General features: G+C 34.7%; 2 protein-coding genes across 7 annotated transcripts in view; one reads left to right on the forward strand and one right to left on the reverse strand.

The window, feature by feature from the left end:
- The window catches only part of LOC124950028, a 128,574-nt gene that overhangs the window by 67,314 nt on the left and 44,570 nt on the right, over positions 1-16,690 (forward strand). The window contains exon 4 of one of the 2 annotated variants that reach the window (XM_047496100.1): positions 4,595-5,267. The exons of the other annotated variant lie outside the window; for it this stretch is intronic. Within the exon in view, the coding sequence (XP_047352056.1) occupies positions 4,595-4,652 (58 nt within the window). The 3' untranslated portion in view covers positions 4,653-5,267. Of the gene's footprint in view, positions 1-4,594; positions 5,268-16,690 lie in introns of those variants that run through there. 2 annotated transcript variants of the gene reach the window in all.
- LOC124950027 overlaps positions 1-16,690 on the reverse strand; it is a 129,424-nt gene that overhangs the window by 15,930 nt on the left and 96,804 nt on the right. For all 5 annotated transcript variants that reach the window (XM_047496084.1, XM_047496085.1, XM_047496087.1 and 2 more), the window contains 2 exons: positions 14,975-15,124; positions 12,922-13,065 (listed from right to left, as the gene is read on the reverse strand). In XM_047496084.1, coding sequence (XP_047352040.1) covers positions 12,922-13,065; positions 14,975-15,124 — 294 coding nt within the window. The remainder of the gene's footprint in view (positions 1-12,921; positions 13,066-14,974; positions 15,125-16,690) is intronic.

Consider the following 16,690-nt stretch of genomic DNA (forward strand, 5'->3'; position numbering starts at 1 on the left):
CTACTTGAACGCATCCGACTTTATAAGTGTCCTTTACTACTGAACGTTTCGAAGCTAACACTATTAGTCATGTAATGAATTTCTTAAATCTTATGTAAGTAAATAAGAAGAAGCAAAGTGAACATTCCTAATAAGATATATAAGAGCGTTTAAATCGTAAGATTTTTAGATAATAGATTCATAAGATTCATTATCGTGTACTTTTATTATTCTATTCGACATCGACTGTACTATACAGGATTTTCTCTTTTCTATTTTTTTACTTTCCTCTCTCTCTCTCTTTTTTCTTTTTATTAGTAGCGAAAACGTATAATTTATGAGAACAGATTTCGTTCCTCGTGCTTTATTATAAACATACAAACGGAGCATACAACGGAGCAGGAGTCGGTAACAAAATTCGGTTTCAAATAAGTTTCAAAAATGTTCGTATACTGTCTTGTTTCTTTAGTCCATTCCATCTATCTTTTCTCTCTTTCATCTCCACGCGTCGTTAAGTATTTTCTTTTTTTTCTGCTTGCCATACCCCTCAGGCTCCTACGTCCCACCCCTTTTTCTCTGACCGTTTGTCGTGCTGAACTCTCGAAAGTTAGCACAGCGTTGTTTGCATATTCATTTGAATCCATACGAGAGTTTCCCGCTGGCTTGCTGCAGCTAACGGCAAGTAGACCACTGATACTGCCCGTTGAATTTCTACGAGGTCCACTACCTTTGCCTGATATTCGTGAATGCACATTGTGGAAGAAGCAATTGCTAGACGATGGAAAACAGAAGGCTTGCTCCACCTAACTCCTACGTCAGATCCAATAACTTTGTAATTGACGTTCCGAGGACACAAAGCTATTCGACACTCTAGTAGTGTTTAAGCGTTTTGCTTAAAAGACGAAAATCGTTTGTAGTTTGCCAGCTCGATTCACTTTATACAAAATATACGTACATATATAGGTGGAGCTCTTCTCTAATCTCTCTCTCTTTCTCTCTATTTCTCTTATTATTGATAATAAGCTCGAGCTCGATCTCACAGACGTTCCCTTTTTGCATAAGCGAATTCAATTATAATCGACGGTGTATATGTGTGTGTAAATACGTATAGATATGTGTATAAATACGTGTAGGTGTGTGTATAAATATGTGTGGGTGTGTGTATAAATACGTGTGGGTGTGTGTATAAATACGCGTGGGTGTGTATACGCGTTGCGAGAAACGTCAGCACTGATATTTGGTCTCATTTCGTGTGTACATTCTAGTCCGACCTCGTATATAACCTACATCTATTCGTAATAGACTCGAAAGCTGAAAGCAACAATAACTTACACCGTCGCGGACCACGCGATATTGCGTTAGCGCACCCGTTGTAATTGTTAGGCGCTCTTTTAACTCGCATCTCTTCTATGTATATATGTATGTACTGTATGTACACGGACGAGTGAATTGTTCTCTTGCTGTCATTTTCTTTCTCTCTCTCTCTCTCTCTCTCTTTCTCTCTCTCTCCCTCTCTCTCTGTCTGTCTCTTCGTGGACAGCTACGAGAAAGTATACGAAACTACTACCTACAGATGGACGAGACAAGAGAGCCTTTATACGCATAAAACTACAGTTCGATATTTTTCTCCCTCACTTACACAGCTAGTAATATTTCTCTGTATGAGTAGGTTTCTATCAAATTTATCGGTTTTAATACGCACCAAGAGTGTAGGACGTAAAGGAAATACTGAATATTAAAATAAACATATCTATTTAGCAACATGCCAACGTATACAATCCATATGCTCGGTTGTCGACATTACTTTTAATAACATAGTTCATCTGAACAGGTAAATTAAGTTGATATCTTTCTTATTTCCTTTCTTGTTTACTTCATTAAGAAATCAGGAAAGATTATAAATAAAGAACCTCGTCATTCCTCCAGAAAAGACGAGTAATTTTTTCGTCCTCTTTTCTATCTGCTTTTATTCCTACCCCTATTACTACTACTGTTACTACTACTACTACTATTCTCTCTCTCCCTCTTTCTCTATAATTTTTCTATTTTCTTTTCAAATTAAACGTAGAAAAGAAGATATAATGAAAATGAACGATGCGTAACAATTAGATAGTTACTTGATTCCTACAATTATTTGCTTTTCTTTTTCTTCCTTTTTCAACTGAACAGCTAGACTTTAGATTTTCCATTGGTGAATTCATCCATGGCGAATGAGAAAGTCTTTCTTCACGTATTATGGAATAAAGTAAAGAAACGAAACAAATAGAACGATCCGATTTTTCTTGTAATATTTTCCATGAAAATATCTGAAAGCTAAAATATATTAGGCTCCACGTTACTCTTTCGTGTCAAGTTAAATTGTTTTCCTTCTCCTTCCTTCCTTCCTGCCTTCCAACCTCTCTCTTCTTCTTCTTCTTCATCTTTTTTTTTCCTTTTTTTTTTCCTTTTTTCTCCTTTTTTTTTTCTTTTCTTTTCCTTTTTTTTTTCTAAACCCATCGTCACGATCGAACGAGTTTTCATGGCTGATTTAACGAGAAGGGTGAACGCAACGATGTAACGCGCACTCTCCTTCTACATGTTGTTACGCGCCTTCGTTGGACGTCCAAAGAGGCAGAAAGCTTAAATCCTTTAATAAGTCGCGGAACACCCCCTTATCTCGTTGTTACGTGTCTCCGTACAATGAAAGGGTGTGAACGAACTCGTTGAGGTCGTTCTTGTTCAACGAGCGAAAAACATAGGCGCCCGCATCGAGATAATATCATGGTAATTACGCTTTTAATTGACCCATTTTAAATAACCTCTCTTAATTTAGATGGTAATCGATGTTAATTATCTAAAAACCTACGATTTCATTTGTCGTAACGATATATAATAACACATACATATCTACTACTTATTTTTTTAACGTTGATTAACTTTAAGAATTTCTTTTACAATAATATCATATAAATATCAAAATGATCTATCCTTCGTTCAATATTTTTTCAATTAGAAGAAAAATGAATATTGGATTTTCATAATTTCTTAATGGGGGAAAAAAGTAGAGAAAGAGAGAGAGAAACAGAGAGAGAAAGAGAGAGAGAGAGAGAGAGAGAGAGAGAGAGAAATGAAAAATTCAAAAAGAGTTTCAATTTTCAATCGACAAAAATTTTCAATGAGAAGAAATTAAAAATGAAAGTTGTTTTAAATCTACATATTAGAAGCTTGATTTTTCAAATTACGAATTTATTCTCGTAAAAACAAGAATTGAATTTCTAACAAATTTTCCGAATACAATCTAATTTATTTGTTACCCGTCGAGATGAATAAAAAAAGGAAAAAAGCAAAGAGAAAAGAAAAGAAAGGAAGAAAAAAAATGGAAAGAAAAGGAAAACAGAAAAACATGAAAAAAGGAAAGAGACAAAATTCTCGCTAAAAGACACATTCATAGAAAGTAATTTGATTCTATGGTAGGACGAACTCGTAACGATCGTATCCTACAGATAAAGAGTGAATTTTTATTCAGTGAGAGACGTCGGAGCGCGACGCCTATGAATCGTTGCTTACTCACGAGCCGAGCACACGCCGAAGGTTCTTCTTGCTTTGATCAGATAGACCGGCTGTGCTCTACTCGTGCATTACTTGACGACGTGGGAAGAATCTACGCGCATACGCACACAAACTTATATATACAAATACACACTTACACTTACACTTACACATATAGAAACAGAGACTCTTATACGAAGATCTCACGTATTCTATCACGTAGAACATTGTGTTCCAGCGATCGATCTCAGCCCCGACGAGCACCGATTTTCTCGGAGACTTTACGATGGAAATGGGAAACGCGTCCAAGTGAACTTAACGAAGCGCCTTCATAAACGAATCACCGACACGGCCGTTCCGTTCGACCTGCAAACGACCTGCGGATGGATGCCTTTCGTTCCTCTCTAGAAAAAGAGAGAGAGAGAGAGAGAGAGAGAGAGAGAGAGAGAGAAAGAGAGAGAGAGAGAGAGAGAGAGGGACAGAGATGAAGAGGGGAGAAAAAAAATAGAAAGCACCCTTCACTTTATCATTTATCCATGTATACTTTTATCCCTCAATATTTTTATTCCCACGTGTATTTCTCTTTCTCTATATATGTATATTACGTACAATGGAATAAGCTCGAGTTACGTTCGACTTTTTTTTTTTTATTTACATATTGTTCAAACTTCAATTTACATATTGGCCAACGAAGAAATCGACCTACCTTCTGTATCTTTCTTTTTTTTAATTTCAATAATACCACACGCAATTACTGAAATTTTTAGTATAGGATAATAACGATACGTAATTACGTAATTTTGATTAATTTAAATATTTTATATTTAACGATCGAAAATGGAATAAGTGATTTCATTAAATAGTAATCGGTTGCAATGAGAAATATTGCACAACGATAATTGCGCTAATATCTAATTCAGCTCGTACGATCACTACGATTTCCTATGAAAGTAATCAACGAAAGAAGTTTAACGAATGGCATTTGTTTGATAAAGAAAAATTTCATTTTAATATTACGAAATATCGTCGTTAATTATAATACGTCGATGTTACAGGTTTTCCGTTTGACCTCCTTTCTTTTCCACAGGATCCTGCTGCTCGACGAAGCAGAAAATGTTTTCGATCTTAAAAAGAACGAAGGATAGAAAAGAAGAGACGAAGAAGAATAAAAAAAAAAAAAGGAAGAAAGAAAGAAAGAAAGAAAAAAGAACAAAAAGAGAAAAAAGAAAAAATTCTACGTTGCATTCATAATGATGCTTTCGAAGTGCTACGAAGGGAGGACAAACTAGAATGAATTCGTTTGTAGGGACCAGAGACGAAAAGAAGAGATGTACGAAGTCGCGGTGGCAATAATTAGTCCGCTACACAGCCGGTAATTAAATTGAAGAAGGCAGCCTCGGCTCGTGAAGCGTGAATACGCTTTCGAGACGACAGAATATCAGACGCAAGAGAGAAAGTTGCTAGGTACCAGCGGAGATTTATGTCTACGAAGATAATAACGTTGGCGTTCATTGCTTCGTTTTACTGAGTATACGTCATCAAGGATGTCATCCTTTGTCTTTTAGTCGATAGAGTGCGTTCGTGCTTCATTATCCTTTACAAAATTAGCAATAATTTTTTTACACCTTTTACTCTTTTTTCCAAAAGAAAAATTTACTACACAATATCATGACTATATGACTACTACAAAGATCTGATACGACCAAGTCTGATCGATTAAAAAAAAGGATGACAAAAAATTATATTATTTATATCTATTATTTTAAGTAATATCTCGCCAATGATTATATTTAATATTTTTATTTTATAAACGAAAATTTGATATACTCAAAAGAAATACTATCTCCATTTAAGCTCGCAATGTATATCTATGTAACAATATGTGTCATATGGTATCGTAACTTTGTAAAAAAATCTAAATCAAACGAAAATATTTGTATTCCATTTGTAAACTATAGAAATAAAAATCCATTTTTCAAGCTTTCAATTTATTTCTCAAACATATTTATAGGTATCTACATTTATCAAACTCCAACTGATGGTAAGTGAGCTGTGATGGTAATACGTGAGTCGTTATATAAATAACCTAGTTACTATTAGAATTATTTTTCTCTATGATTCATGTCTAGTCTACTATTAGAATACGAATACTTTGTAAACTTAATATTACTTTAAATATGATACACTCTACTCGTTACCGGTATATAATAATATGGGTATACGACTGTATAAAATCCCTCGAAAAGAAAGAAAGAGAGAGAGAGAGAGAGAGAGAGAGAGAGAGAGAGAGAGAGAAAGAAAGAGAGGGAGAGAGATAGAGAGAGAGAGAATGAAGAAAAAGAGAAAGGAAAAAAAAGAAAGAGAATTCCTAGAGAAGAATAGAGTTTTCCTTTACTCTTGTTGAATTCAAAGATGAGGCTCGAAGACCTAGCTGGTATTATCAGGAGGATTTGCAGTTTACGTTCGTCGGATCAAAATGTATAGGATATAACATCCCTACTCCTGATTCTCTTGATAGCAAGCTAGAGGAAAGAAGAGGAAGAAGAGGAAGAAGAGGAAGAAGAGGAAAGAATTTTTCAAGTTTTTCCTCTTCGAATAGAAAATACATCGCAATATAGTATGAGATAGTACGAAGGTTCACCAACGGATGAAAAGGAGTTCGCTGAAGTCGAGGAAAAGGCTTGTTGCAATGAGAGAGAGAGAGAGAGGGGGAGAGAGAAATAGATAGATAGAAAGAGAAAGATAGAGAGGGAGGGAATGGTAACAAGAAGCGGAGTCTCAATCTGCGAATTCGTGAGCGACCAGGGAAAGTTTTGTATTCATACGGGCAGCAACGTCGCCGATTCCGTTCTATGCGTTCGCGATAAATTCGCTTCTGTTGACACGGGAATTGAATTCCCTTTTCTACCTCGTGGCCTCAAAGACGGAAAAGTCGAACGAACGAATTTTCCACTCGCAATACAGATCTGTGTAGCTACATACACGCGTACAATAGTGCAAAGATAAAAAAAAATTCGGTAAAAAAAGCAAGAAAGAGAGAGAGAGAAAGAAAGAGAAAAAGGAGAGAGAACAAAACAAAGGGATCGTTAAAAAAAAAGAAGAAAGAAAACCAGAATGTTTGATAGGAATGCACACATGAATATATAAATAATGATCGTTCGAGTCCTTGCGAAAACGATTTGTGTAGAGTTTGATATAAAAAATACAGGAAAAACTGGCGCAGGTGTTAGCTGCGTTTTCTTTCTAAAATATGCAATCAATTCAGCTCAACTTTACACAGAGAGAATTCTTCTTTGTACTTACCTTTTTGAAATATTCAATGAACGATCTGATCCAGCAATAATACACACGTATCTATATATACATGAAAAAGGTCGATTAGAGAGATAAAGAGAGAAAGATAGATAGTTAGTAAGGGAGAGGATAAAGGAGACAAAGAATTAATAACGCTTTTTGGAGATAGCAGGCGTTAAACAGCATCTAGGTGTCACAGCATGAGAGGTGTAACGTCGAGAAAAAGGTCTGAAAAACTTGACAAAAGTTCGCGCTCGACAAAGTCGCGATCCTTTATTTGTGAAGAGAAAAAAAGTAAAAAAGGAAAAAAAGAAGAATAGGACAAGAAACAGGAGGGGAGATTCCAATATGCAGATTGGCGATCCTAATACGAAAAAGTTGCGTGCTTACTGATAGTTTACCAAAAAGGATCGTCGCTGAAATGCATCTACGTAACAATAAAGTTTCCATTGTAACGAAAGCATTAACGAAATTAAGACTTAACCTTTTACTGTTTCCTTTACTTCGAACGAATTCTTCCATTTCATTTAGGTATGTACATACTTTTTCAAATATACTTATGTATATACACATATTTGAAAGTATATATCTATATATACATATATCTTGTCTAATGGAATATTATTGGTACAAAAAGAATTTCTCTTGTAAACAATAATCTTGATAATCAATATTTTTTGTTATATATATAATAAAAAAAAAAATATATATATATATATATACATATATATATACACACACACATAAAGTCAATACTCTTGGAGCTGATCCCGTTTCCAAGTAAACGTAAAAGCCATGGAAAGACTAAAAATCAGAGCGTCGGAGCAATTTCAAGGGGATTAGTTCATCAATGTTTCATGAGACGACCACACGGCATGTAATCTACTTTTTAAAATGGAAATCGAGAGAGGAGACCGAGAAGAGTAACGACCTTTTCAACATCACGCACAACTCTTGAGTCAACGATATGCCGAGGGGGGCTTTGGATTCCCTTAAAGTTTGACCTCTTCCACTTAGAGCTCTCTCATCAGCTTCTGAAAACATCGAACGCAATGCGTGACGTCCATTTATAACATATATTTGGAAAGTTTCTTCACAATATAAGATGATTTCGGTAACCAACCTGAACGCACTGGTTATGACCAACGAATTCGAACAAGGAAAAACAATAAATTTACGTTCTTTCTTGATACTCCTACAACTTTTCGATTAAAATTACGCTCGCTGCGATTATGGTAAATGCTTCGTGAGATTAGATCGAATTTTATTGTAGTAGTTTCGCCGTTAAAAATTAAACAGATTGGAATATGAATATTTTATAGAGATGTAAGTTGTGCCTTTTTTCTTTCTTTTTTATCTTACTTATTTCATGAAGATGAATTAAATAATAACAATCTTAATTATTTTATATTTTACAGTAATCAATAAATCACAAAATTTGTATTTTTGTTCTCAATTAAATTGATACTGTGTATCGCGAAATGATAAAATATTTAATTTCATAATTCAATGAAACAGTGAGTTCGATGATTGGAAAAAATAAGCGAACGTATGAAATCGACCTTCTCAAGTTATTTTTATGTGAATAATGGGGAGAGATAGATGGGATTATATTAATGGCCAAATATCCGCCAATCATTAGTCGTACCATTCCATTGAATTTTCGAACTAGCATCGAATTTTCGATGTTAGTAGCCACGAACGACATGGGGACTGAACGTTATCGAACGTTAGCGATGTTTTGTACACTAATTAGCTTCGTACCCGCCGCTGGACAGCTGATTTTCCAGCTAGCGTTGATTGACGCGATACTCGAGCCTCGTGTCGAACCTCAATTGGGACTGAATTGCTCGAGCGCACCGATACTTCGTTAAACATACTCCTGTAACGATCGAGTGCATCCTATTACTACGTTGCCGAAATGTCACTCTTGTCAACGACGACGATGTCGCTAAACCACATCGATACTCTGATCGAATTCTACCCGTTATTACAACACCTCAAACTTCATGTTAAACTTACGATACCTTCGCTTTATTCAACAACTATACAGGATTATCGATTCGTTTCGCATTTCGAACTTGATCGGAATTTCAAACAGCTACGAATCGACGAACGTGCTTTAGTTTTATCATTTAATTGCGAGAACTTTTGCATTATTTATATACATAAATAAATAAAGTATGTCCTGTTAGCTTCACCGGAATCGCTTCAACGATAGATTTTGCGCATGAAAACGATAAAAACTGTTTCGGATAAACGTATAAACCTATTTAACTTTGTTTTCGAATTATTAACGAGCTTTATTTCGGAATAATACTAATAATTCGAAGTATTAACAACGTTAATTTGTAAAATAGTAATACTAATTTTATAGTACTAATTCTAATAGTACTATTTCTATATATATATATATGCACAGGGTGTTTCGTAGTTTCGGAAAACTATTTTCATCAGTCGGTTTTGCACATGAAAAGAACAATAAAAAAAGAAAAAAAAATGAAAGTAAAGACCATTCATATAAACACAATACCCTATTTATTTTCGTGTTATTTATAACGATTTATTTATAACGAGTTTCTTCTTTGACAGACTTTATCTGTTAACTTCACAAGAGATGTTCAAAATGATCTTGCGTCTAAATAAAATCTGCTTGTACGGCGTTTTATCATTGACAACTGTCTTACCCTCATCATTTCTCCAGATATTGTTCAAATTTTCTAGAAACCTTATTCGATTCTCTTTGTGAAGTATTTCGACACTGTTAACGTAAGTACGTTCTGTACACGATGGATTTCAAAAGTAATAATCCACTTGATTCAATATCAGTTGATTTTTGTTCTGTACACGATGGATTTCAAAAGTAATAATCCAATTGATTCAATATCAGTTGATTCTTGTTTTTAAGTAAGTAATATGGAATTAGTTATTTAATTAGTACTGTATATATATATATATATTCTTTTCTCTTTCCATTTTCTCGCAGTATTTGTTCTTTTTCCTTTGTTATCGATTCGGTATACTTTTTCTTTATTTATTTTATACCAATGATTTTACAGTTTACCAAAAAAAGTAACAAATTAATACAGATAAACTAATAGAGAAGGAGAGATACTCTAAAACAGCAAAAAGGAAATTGTCATGTTAAGATAGGGTAATTAATCGGTACATATATGTACGTACGAATGATGTAAATTAAATACTCTTTTCCTCTTCTTCTTCCCCCTCTCTCTTTCTTTCTTTCAAACTAGTACATTTATAGAAAAAAGGACGATCTAACAGTTCATGCGTATCCAATTACACCGTGAAAGTGCTCGATAATTATTCCGGGTCAATGCTTTAATGTCAACAACTCGAGGAAGAAACAGGCAATAGGGTTTTGCTTAAGAGAGAAACTTCGCGGTAAGATCGAGGAGAGCTGTCTGGTAAGGGAACGATCAATGACGAATCATCTTTGCTCGTGTAAATGTATCCGTTCAGATATTTACGTATATCTTCGAATATGATCACAATGTTTAATAACGATTACACATCATAGAAAGAATTTCGTTGACAATTTTTCTCTCGAGAAAGAGATAAAAAAAATGAAAATAAAAAAAGATAAAGAAAACAGGATCGTACAAAAAAGTTCACGAGAGAGATTTGCGAATGTCAGTACTTATTATTCTCTGAGGTTTCTTTCTCTCCTCTTTCTCTCTCTCTCTCTCTCTCTCTCTCTCTCTCTCTCTCTCTCTCTCTCTTTCTCTCTCTCTCGCTCTCTCTTTTTTCTTCTCACGTTGGAAACATATGCGCATATTTCGCTTTTTCCTAACAAGAGAGAAGAAATAGATAGAGGGGGAGTGGAAAGGATAGGATGAGAAAAAGTAAAGTGCAACAGAAACGCCATGCCTCTAACGTATAACTCCCTGCTAAATTAGAATACCACATGATCGCATTTTTATACCCTTCTTCGCATCTCTCGGTCTTTCTCTCTCTCCCTTTCTCGCTCTTTCTCTCTCTCTCTCTCTCGCTCTTTCTCTCTCTCTCTCGCTCTTTCTCTCTCTCTCTCTCTCTCTCTCTCTCTCTTTTTCGCTCTTTCTCTCTCGCTCTCTCTCTCTCTCGCTCTTTCTCTTTCGCTCTCTCTCTCACTCTCCCTCTCTCTCTCTCTCTCTCTCTCTTTTCTCTTTTATCCCCTACGCGTACGTTTTTTTCCCTGAGGAAAATTCAGTAGTAAAATACGACATTGATTAACGAGACGGAAACTGCCTGTTGAAATTGAAATGTTGAGATGAATAAGAGAAATAAAAATATAAGTTGATATTATCAGAGAGAGAGAGAGAGAGAGAGAGAGAGAGAGAGAGAGAGAGAGAGAGAGTGAGAGAGATACATATAACTCGATTCAAATTACAGTCGTACGATGGGTGTCTTAAACGCCACCGCAATTACATCTTACTTTTCAAAGATCAACTCCTTCTACGTGGAACACGAGTGCCATTATAAATGTCACGAACATAGTAGCGAAGTGCTGTACTTATCTCGGTTGAAAAGAGAAAAGAAAAGATGAAAATACGAGGGGTAAGTATGACGACGACGTCAACGACATCGACGTCAACGTTTAAGTCGGTACGTTGACGTCTGAGTGCATAAAATTGTTCTTCCTTTTTCCTCTTCCTCGATTATCTCTCGAGTTCACTTAAATATTCGAAACATAAAACAACATTTCTTATCGTAGAATGCAACGTTATTACACCGTTAAATATTACTCCATATCATAAACCATAACGAAAAAAGAATTATTCACCGAGTCTTTTCATTATTTCGAACATTAATAAGCACCATAATTAACAATCTCTCTCTCTCTCTTCTCTCTCACCTCCCTCTATCTCTCTTCATCTCTTTTTCTTTTATCTTTTTTGCATTTAATTTTTCTAGTCAGTAAATCATTCCAAATGTATGACCTTAATTTAAATTTTCTAATTTATTTTTTCTTAGAAAAATAAACCTGTTTATAGTATATCGTTACAAAAAGCTGAGAAAAATAAGAAAATGTTTTAAATATAATTATCGTATAACGTAAAAGAAAATTCTATGATAATTCTTAAAGAAAAAAAAAAAAAAAACATACGAACGAGACGCTCATTATACACTTTCTATTGCTTCAAATAATGGCTATTAGCTAGGCCCTTTTCAAAGCTGACCAACCATTAAATACAGAAACGAGCAATCCAGAGTGAAAAGCCATCGGTTCATCCTTTTGCGGAACAACGTGCTCGTCCGTTCGTCCGTTCGTTCGTTCGTTCGTTCATTCGTTCGTTCGTTCGCTTGCTCGCTCATTCGCCAATCGTGCTTAAAGCTTTCCCAACCGGGTCAATCGGTGACATTAGCGAGGAATTTCAAACTATCCACGGTCGTTCTCGCGTTTGTTCATTAGCTGGCAGTGGAATGCCTGTTAAAGCATTCGAACCATAGCTGCTCTTGGCTTTTTCGAGTTTCTTATCGATCGCCCTCCTCCCTGCTTCCTTCCTCCACTATCTCCCTCCTCCTCCCTTTTTTCTCTTATTCCTTTTCCTTTTCTCTCATCTATCGTTTCACGTTGCTCGATGAGAAATACCAGAAATGTTGTGTAGAAAATTCATCTCGAACGTAGATAAGTAGACATTCAATAACTGGCTTTTTCAACGTACATATATCTACGAATATGATTTAACACGTTATATGGCCATTCATAGAAATTTTTTTCTTTTCATTTTTTTCTCTTTTTCATTCTTTCATATATAAACAATATAATATATATATATATATATATTATCGAAATATGATTTGTGAAAATTGTGTGTACTAGATATGAAATTAAAAATCTCTCTCTCTCTCTCTCCCTCCCCTTCCTCTTTCTCCTCTCCCTCTTTCTTTTGTAATTTTTCATTTCAATTTTCACTTATTTATCACTCGATAAAAAACGTAATATCGTTGAACGTTATTTTGAACAAACGAGATTAAATTTTGTTTTTAACATTTAAACGTTAGGGTCCTTTTCTGTATAGAATAATAAGTAATGTATCGATTTACATTAGAATACATTCGAAATAAATTAACTTCATTCTATAGATGATTAAACGACAAAAATGATATAATAAGACTTACCACAGGTATAAACGACTGTGAGATACGTCCTGATGTCCGGTCTGCAAGGGTCGTTAAACGTCGTGCTGTTTGCTACGATGGAACAACGTCGTTTGCCATGGCACATTTGCATTACCGTCTCTGTTGCGTACGTTGCCATACAAGCTGCCAAAACAGAGAAATGATATCGTTAAAATAACAATGAGGCGACACGTCGAATTTAAACGTTACGATAAAGTTCTCTTGCAAGACGAACGAATTCTCTCATCCGATTTCGAAATCTCCACACCTGTTGAACCGAATCTAATTCAGCTCAAACGTTCTCCGAATATGCCGTTAATCTTCTAAAAGGAATCATCAAGAATAGTCGTTTTTATTGATTCGATGGAGGAAAAAAAGAAAGAGAAAAAAAGGATAAAAAATAAAAATAAAAATAAAAACAAACAAACCACAGAGTTTTCCTCAACACCTTATATGTTAATAAAGATTTTCATAACGTGAAATGTAATAAGAAGAAATGAGAAAGTTGAAGGTATATAATAGAATGAAGTAGAGAAAGAGGTTCTAAGGAAAATTATGATAAAAAGTTGTATTTGTCGTACGATAACAAAGGTTGTCGTCGGAGCAACCAAATGCTTTTAACCGTTAGCAACTATCTCGAAGCAACTATTATTGCTCTCGACTCCATAACGCTCACAAACCTTTTCTAGTTACCTTCCCAGCTATCCGAGAAAGTTCAAGTGAGGCAATAGAGGAAGGCAAAAGAGAATCTCACAAACTTCACCAACAGGTCAGATGGTACCCTCACCTAAAACGTCCATTAAGCGTATAACACCGCTTTTTATTTTTTCTTGTTTCCTTTCTTTTTATCTTTTTTTTTTCTCTTCTTTTGCCTCTTCTTCTCTTTGTTAGCCAAAGAAAAGCGTCGGTCTACTCCCAACGGAAAATAAAAAACTAACTATCGTTGGAAAACGCAACACTGAACTTCCCAGTAACCGGCTACATCGATTCTTAAGATTTTATCTTACATCGTTCGAGTTATCAAGAGCATAAACGCGAAGCTTTATAACGCACGTTACATTTTTATTTTAATGACCGGCTACGTGCTAACTATCTTAATGACATCTTCGTTTTATATAACTTTAACTTACGTATCTTCTCAATTGCCTTTTATTTTGCTAATTTCAAAGAAAAATCCGAAGTATGAAGTATTTTAAAATATATAATAAATTTTGCGATATTACGAATATACGCAATATATAACGAGTACGAAATTTTATCTGAGTAGATAAAACGATAGTAATTTGAAAGAAACTCTAACATCGTTAACTTTCTATCAGTCCCTACAACGTCAATGTAATTTTATCTTGGTTTCGTTCGATGCCATCATGCTGCTACTGCTACTATTGCTGATACTCAACGAAGAGTCCAATTTTATCGAGAAAAACCCCATCGAGTTTTTTCCCCCCATCAAACTCATCGATACCTGTTTCCCAATGTGATGAATAAACGTACGCTTTTATTATTATTTAATCCGATTTATTTCTCCGAACGAAACCGCTGAAGCTTTTGAGAACGTCAAAACGTTCAATTTTGAATGATCAAACGAACATAGAAATATCAAATTTCATTTTCATATGTAGGTGGATAGGTAAACAGTTATGCATATAATACGAGATCTTTTTTAGTATGCTTTTAAATAGCTTTTTTTTAATTCAAAATTGAAGGAAAAAAAAAAAAAAACAAAAAATAAATAAATAAATCGCCTGTTGTGTAATATCATTTGTTTGTAAACTTTACTTACGATTTATGAAAAGATACATAAAAAAAAAATCTTTTAACGGCTTCGGATAACGATAAAAAGAATCGAAAGTGAAAGTCTTTTATAAATCGATCCATCGAAGAACTGACGAAACACAGTTGAAATGCATTTGAAAATTATGGGAATTCGTTTCTTTGAGAGCTTCGAACGAATCGTCTTTTTATACTCGTCGCAATATCAAAGCCAGAACCACTCGATCGATAGCCGACTGGCTTGTTTTAAACAAAAGGGTCATTAATCGAGCGGACTCACTATCGTTTTTCAGTCCGTGAGGTTGTGGACACTGAAGGGACTCGTACTCCAGTCTGCCGAAGGACGCACGGAAAATGGCCACTCTCTGTCCGGGGTGACAGGTGAGATTAATAACGTCGTTCTCGCAAACCACCTTACTCCTAAATTCGTCTGGAACAGAAGAAAAGTTTTGTAATAAACTTATGGATTTCCAAGCTTTTATATCTTTCTCTCTTTCTTTCTCTCTCTCTTTCTCTCTCTCTCTCTCTCTCTCTCTTTCTTTCTCTTTTTCTCTTTCTCTTTTTTACACACACATACACTCTCTCTCTCTCTCTCTCTCTCTCTCTCTCTCTCTCTCTCTCTCTCTCTCTCTTTCCAGGAATATGTGAATACGTACGATTACATTACGTAATCTTATAAAAAAGCGACTTTCATACATGAATGAAAAAAAAAGAAACAAATATCGCTTACACTCTCAGCATTCTCGTTGCATGATAAAGACGTTAGTCCACTTTCGAAACGAAAAATTAGGACGAAAGGATCTATGAAAGGAAAAAGAGAGCTTCGGAATCGACATCTCTCGAGAAAGAAAACGTTCAAGAATTCGATAGAATTAATACTACACGATTTTTTCCCCTCTCTTTTCTCTATTTCTTTTTTTTTCTTTCATATGTAAAAATATACAAATCGTATGGATTGTAATATTTGTTCGAATTAATATCTACAACGTTTCCTTTGTTCGTTCCATCGAAAAATCCTGATTTTCTTTAGATCTAAACTTTGTCTTACCATCGTAACACTGTCTTTCTATATCGTTTTATTGCTTGGTCCAGACTATTTTTTGGGTCTAAGTTACCTCCCTATTGGACTAGTTTCCTTTTTGTCTTTTTATTACTACAAAAATGGCGAATGTATACCATTTATACCTAAGATAAAGTGTTATACTTTGCTTTATTCAATCTACGATTTACGTTCTCTCTCTCTCTCTCTTTCTCTCTCTCTCTCTCTCTCTCTTTTTCTCTTGTCCTCTCTCTTTCTGAAAAATGTATCCACAGTTCGATCCAGAAATTTGATTTCAAATAATCTATTATATGTTTATTTATATTCAAACAACAACATGTTTAATGAATATTCTTATTTAATAATAATAATAATCATCTATATCTTTTTATTATTATACTACTTATATACGTTTTTTATATATACTTTTTTCCTTTTCTCCGTCTTCCTTTCCTCCTCTTTGTTATTCGCGTACATACGAATAAAGAGGAAACTATTGAGGACACGTAACGAGTGAACTTAGCAAAGGCACAATGTTAAATGGTTCATGAAATTTCCTCAGCAAGGAGAACGAAACGAGTCGGGAAAATACAATCTACCGACCTCTTCTAATAATCGAATCGATCGAAATCAAGATGGTTGGATTTTGTAATTGGTACGATTCTCTCAACTGAAAAGCGAAGAAAATATTAAAAAAAAAGAAGAGAAAAGGAGAGGTAAGAGAGAAAAAGAGAGAGAGAGAGAGAGAGAGAGAGGAGGGGGAAGGAATAGGTAATTCCATCAATAGTGATTATTGTAAACGCATTTTTTTTATTCTCTTCATTCTTTTTACTTTACTTTTCTATTTCGATTGACCCATTTTCATAGTTCAAGTAATCAATGATATTTCTATGTACGTAAATACGTATAAACGTACATTCGAAATGTTGGGAAGAATTAAAGCAAAAAGATAGAAAA

This window comes from Vespa velutina, chromosome 6 (genome assembly GCF_912470025.1).
Source record: "Vespa velutina chromosome 6, iVesVel2.1, whole genome shotgun sequence".
In the NCBI taxonomy this organism is placed as follows: domain Eukaryota; kingdom Metazoa; phylum Arthropoda; class Insecta; order Hymenoptera; family Vespidae; genus Vespa; species Vespa velutina.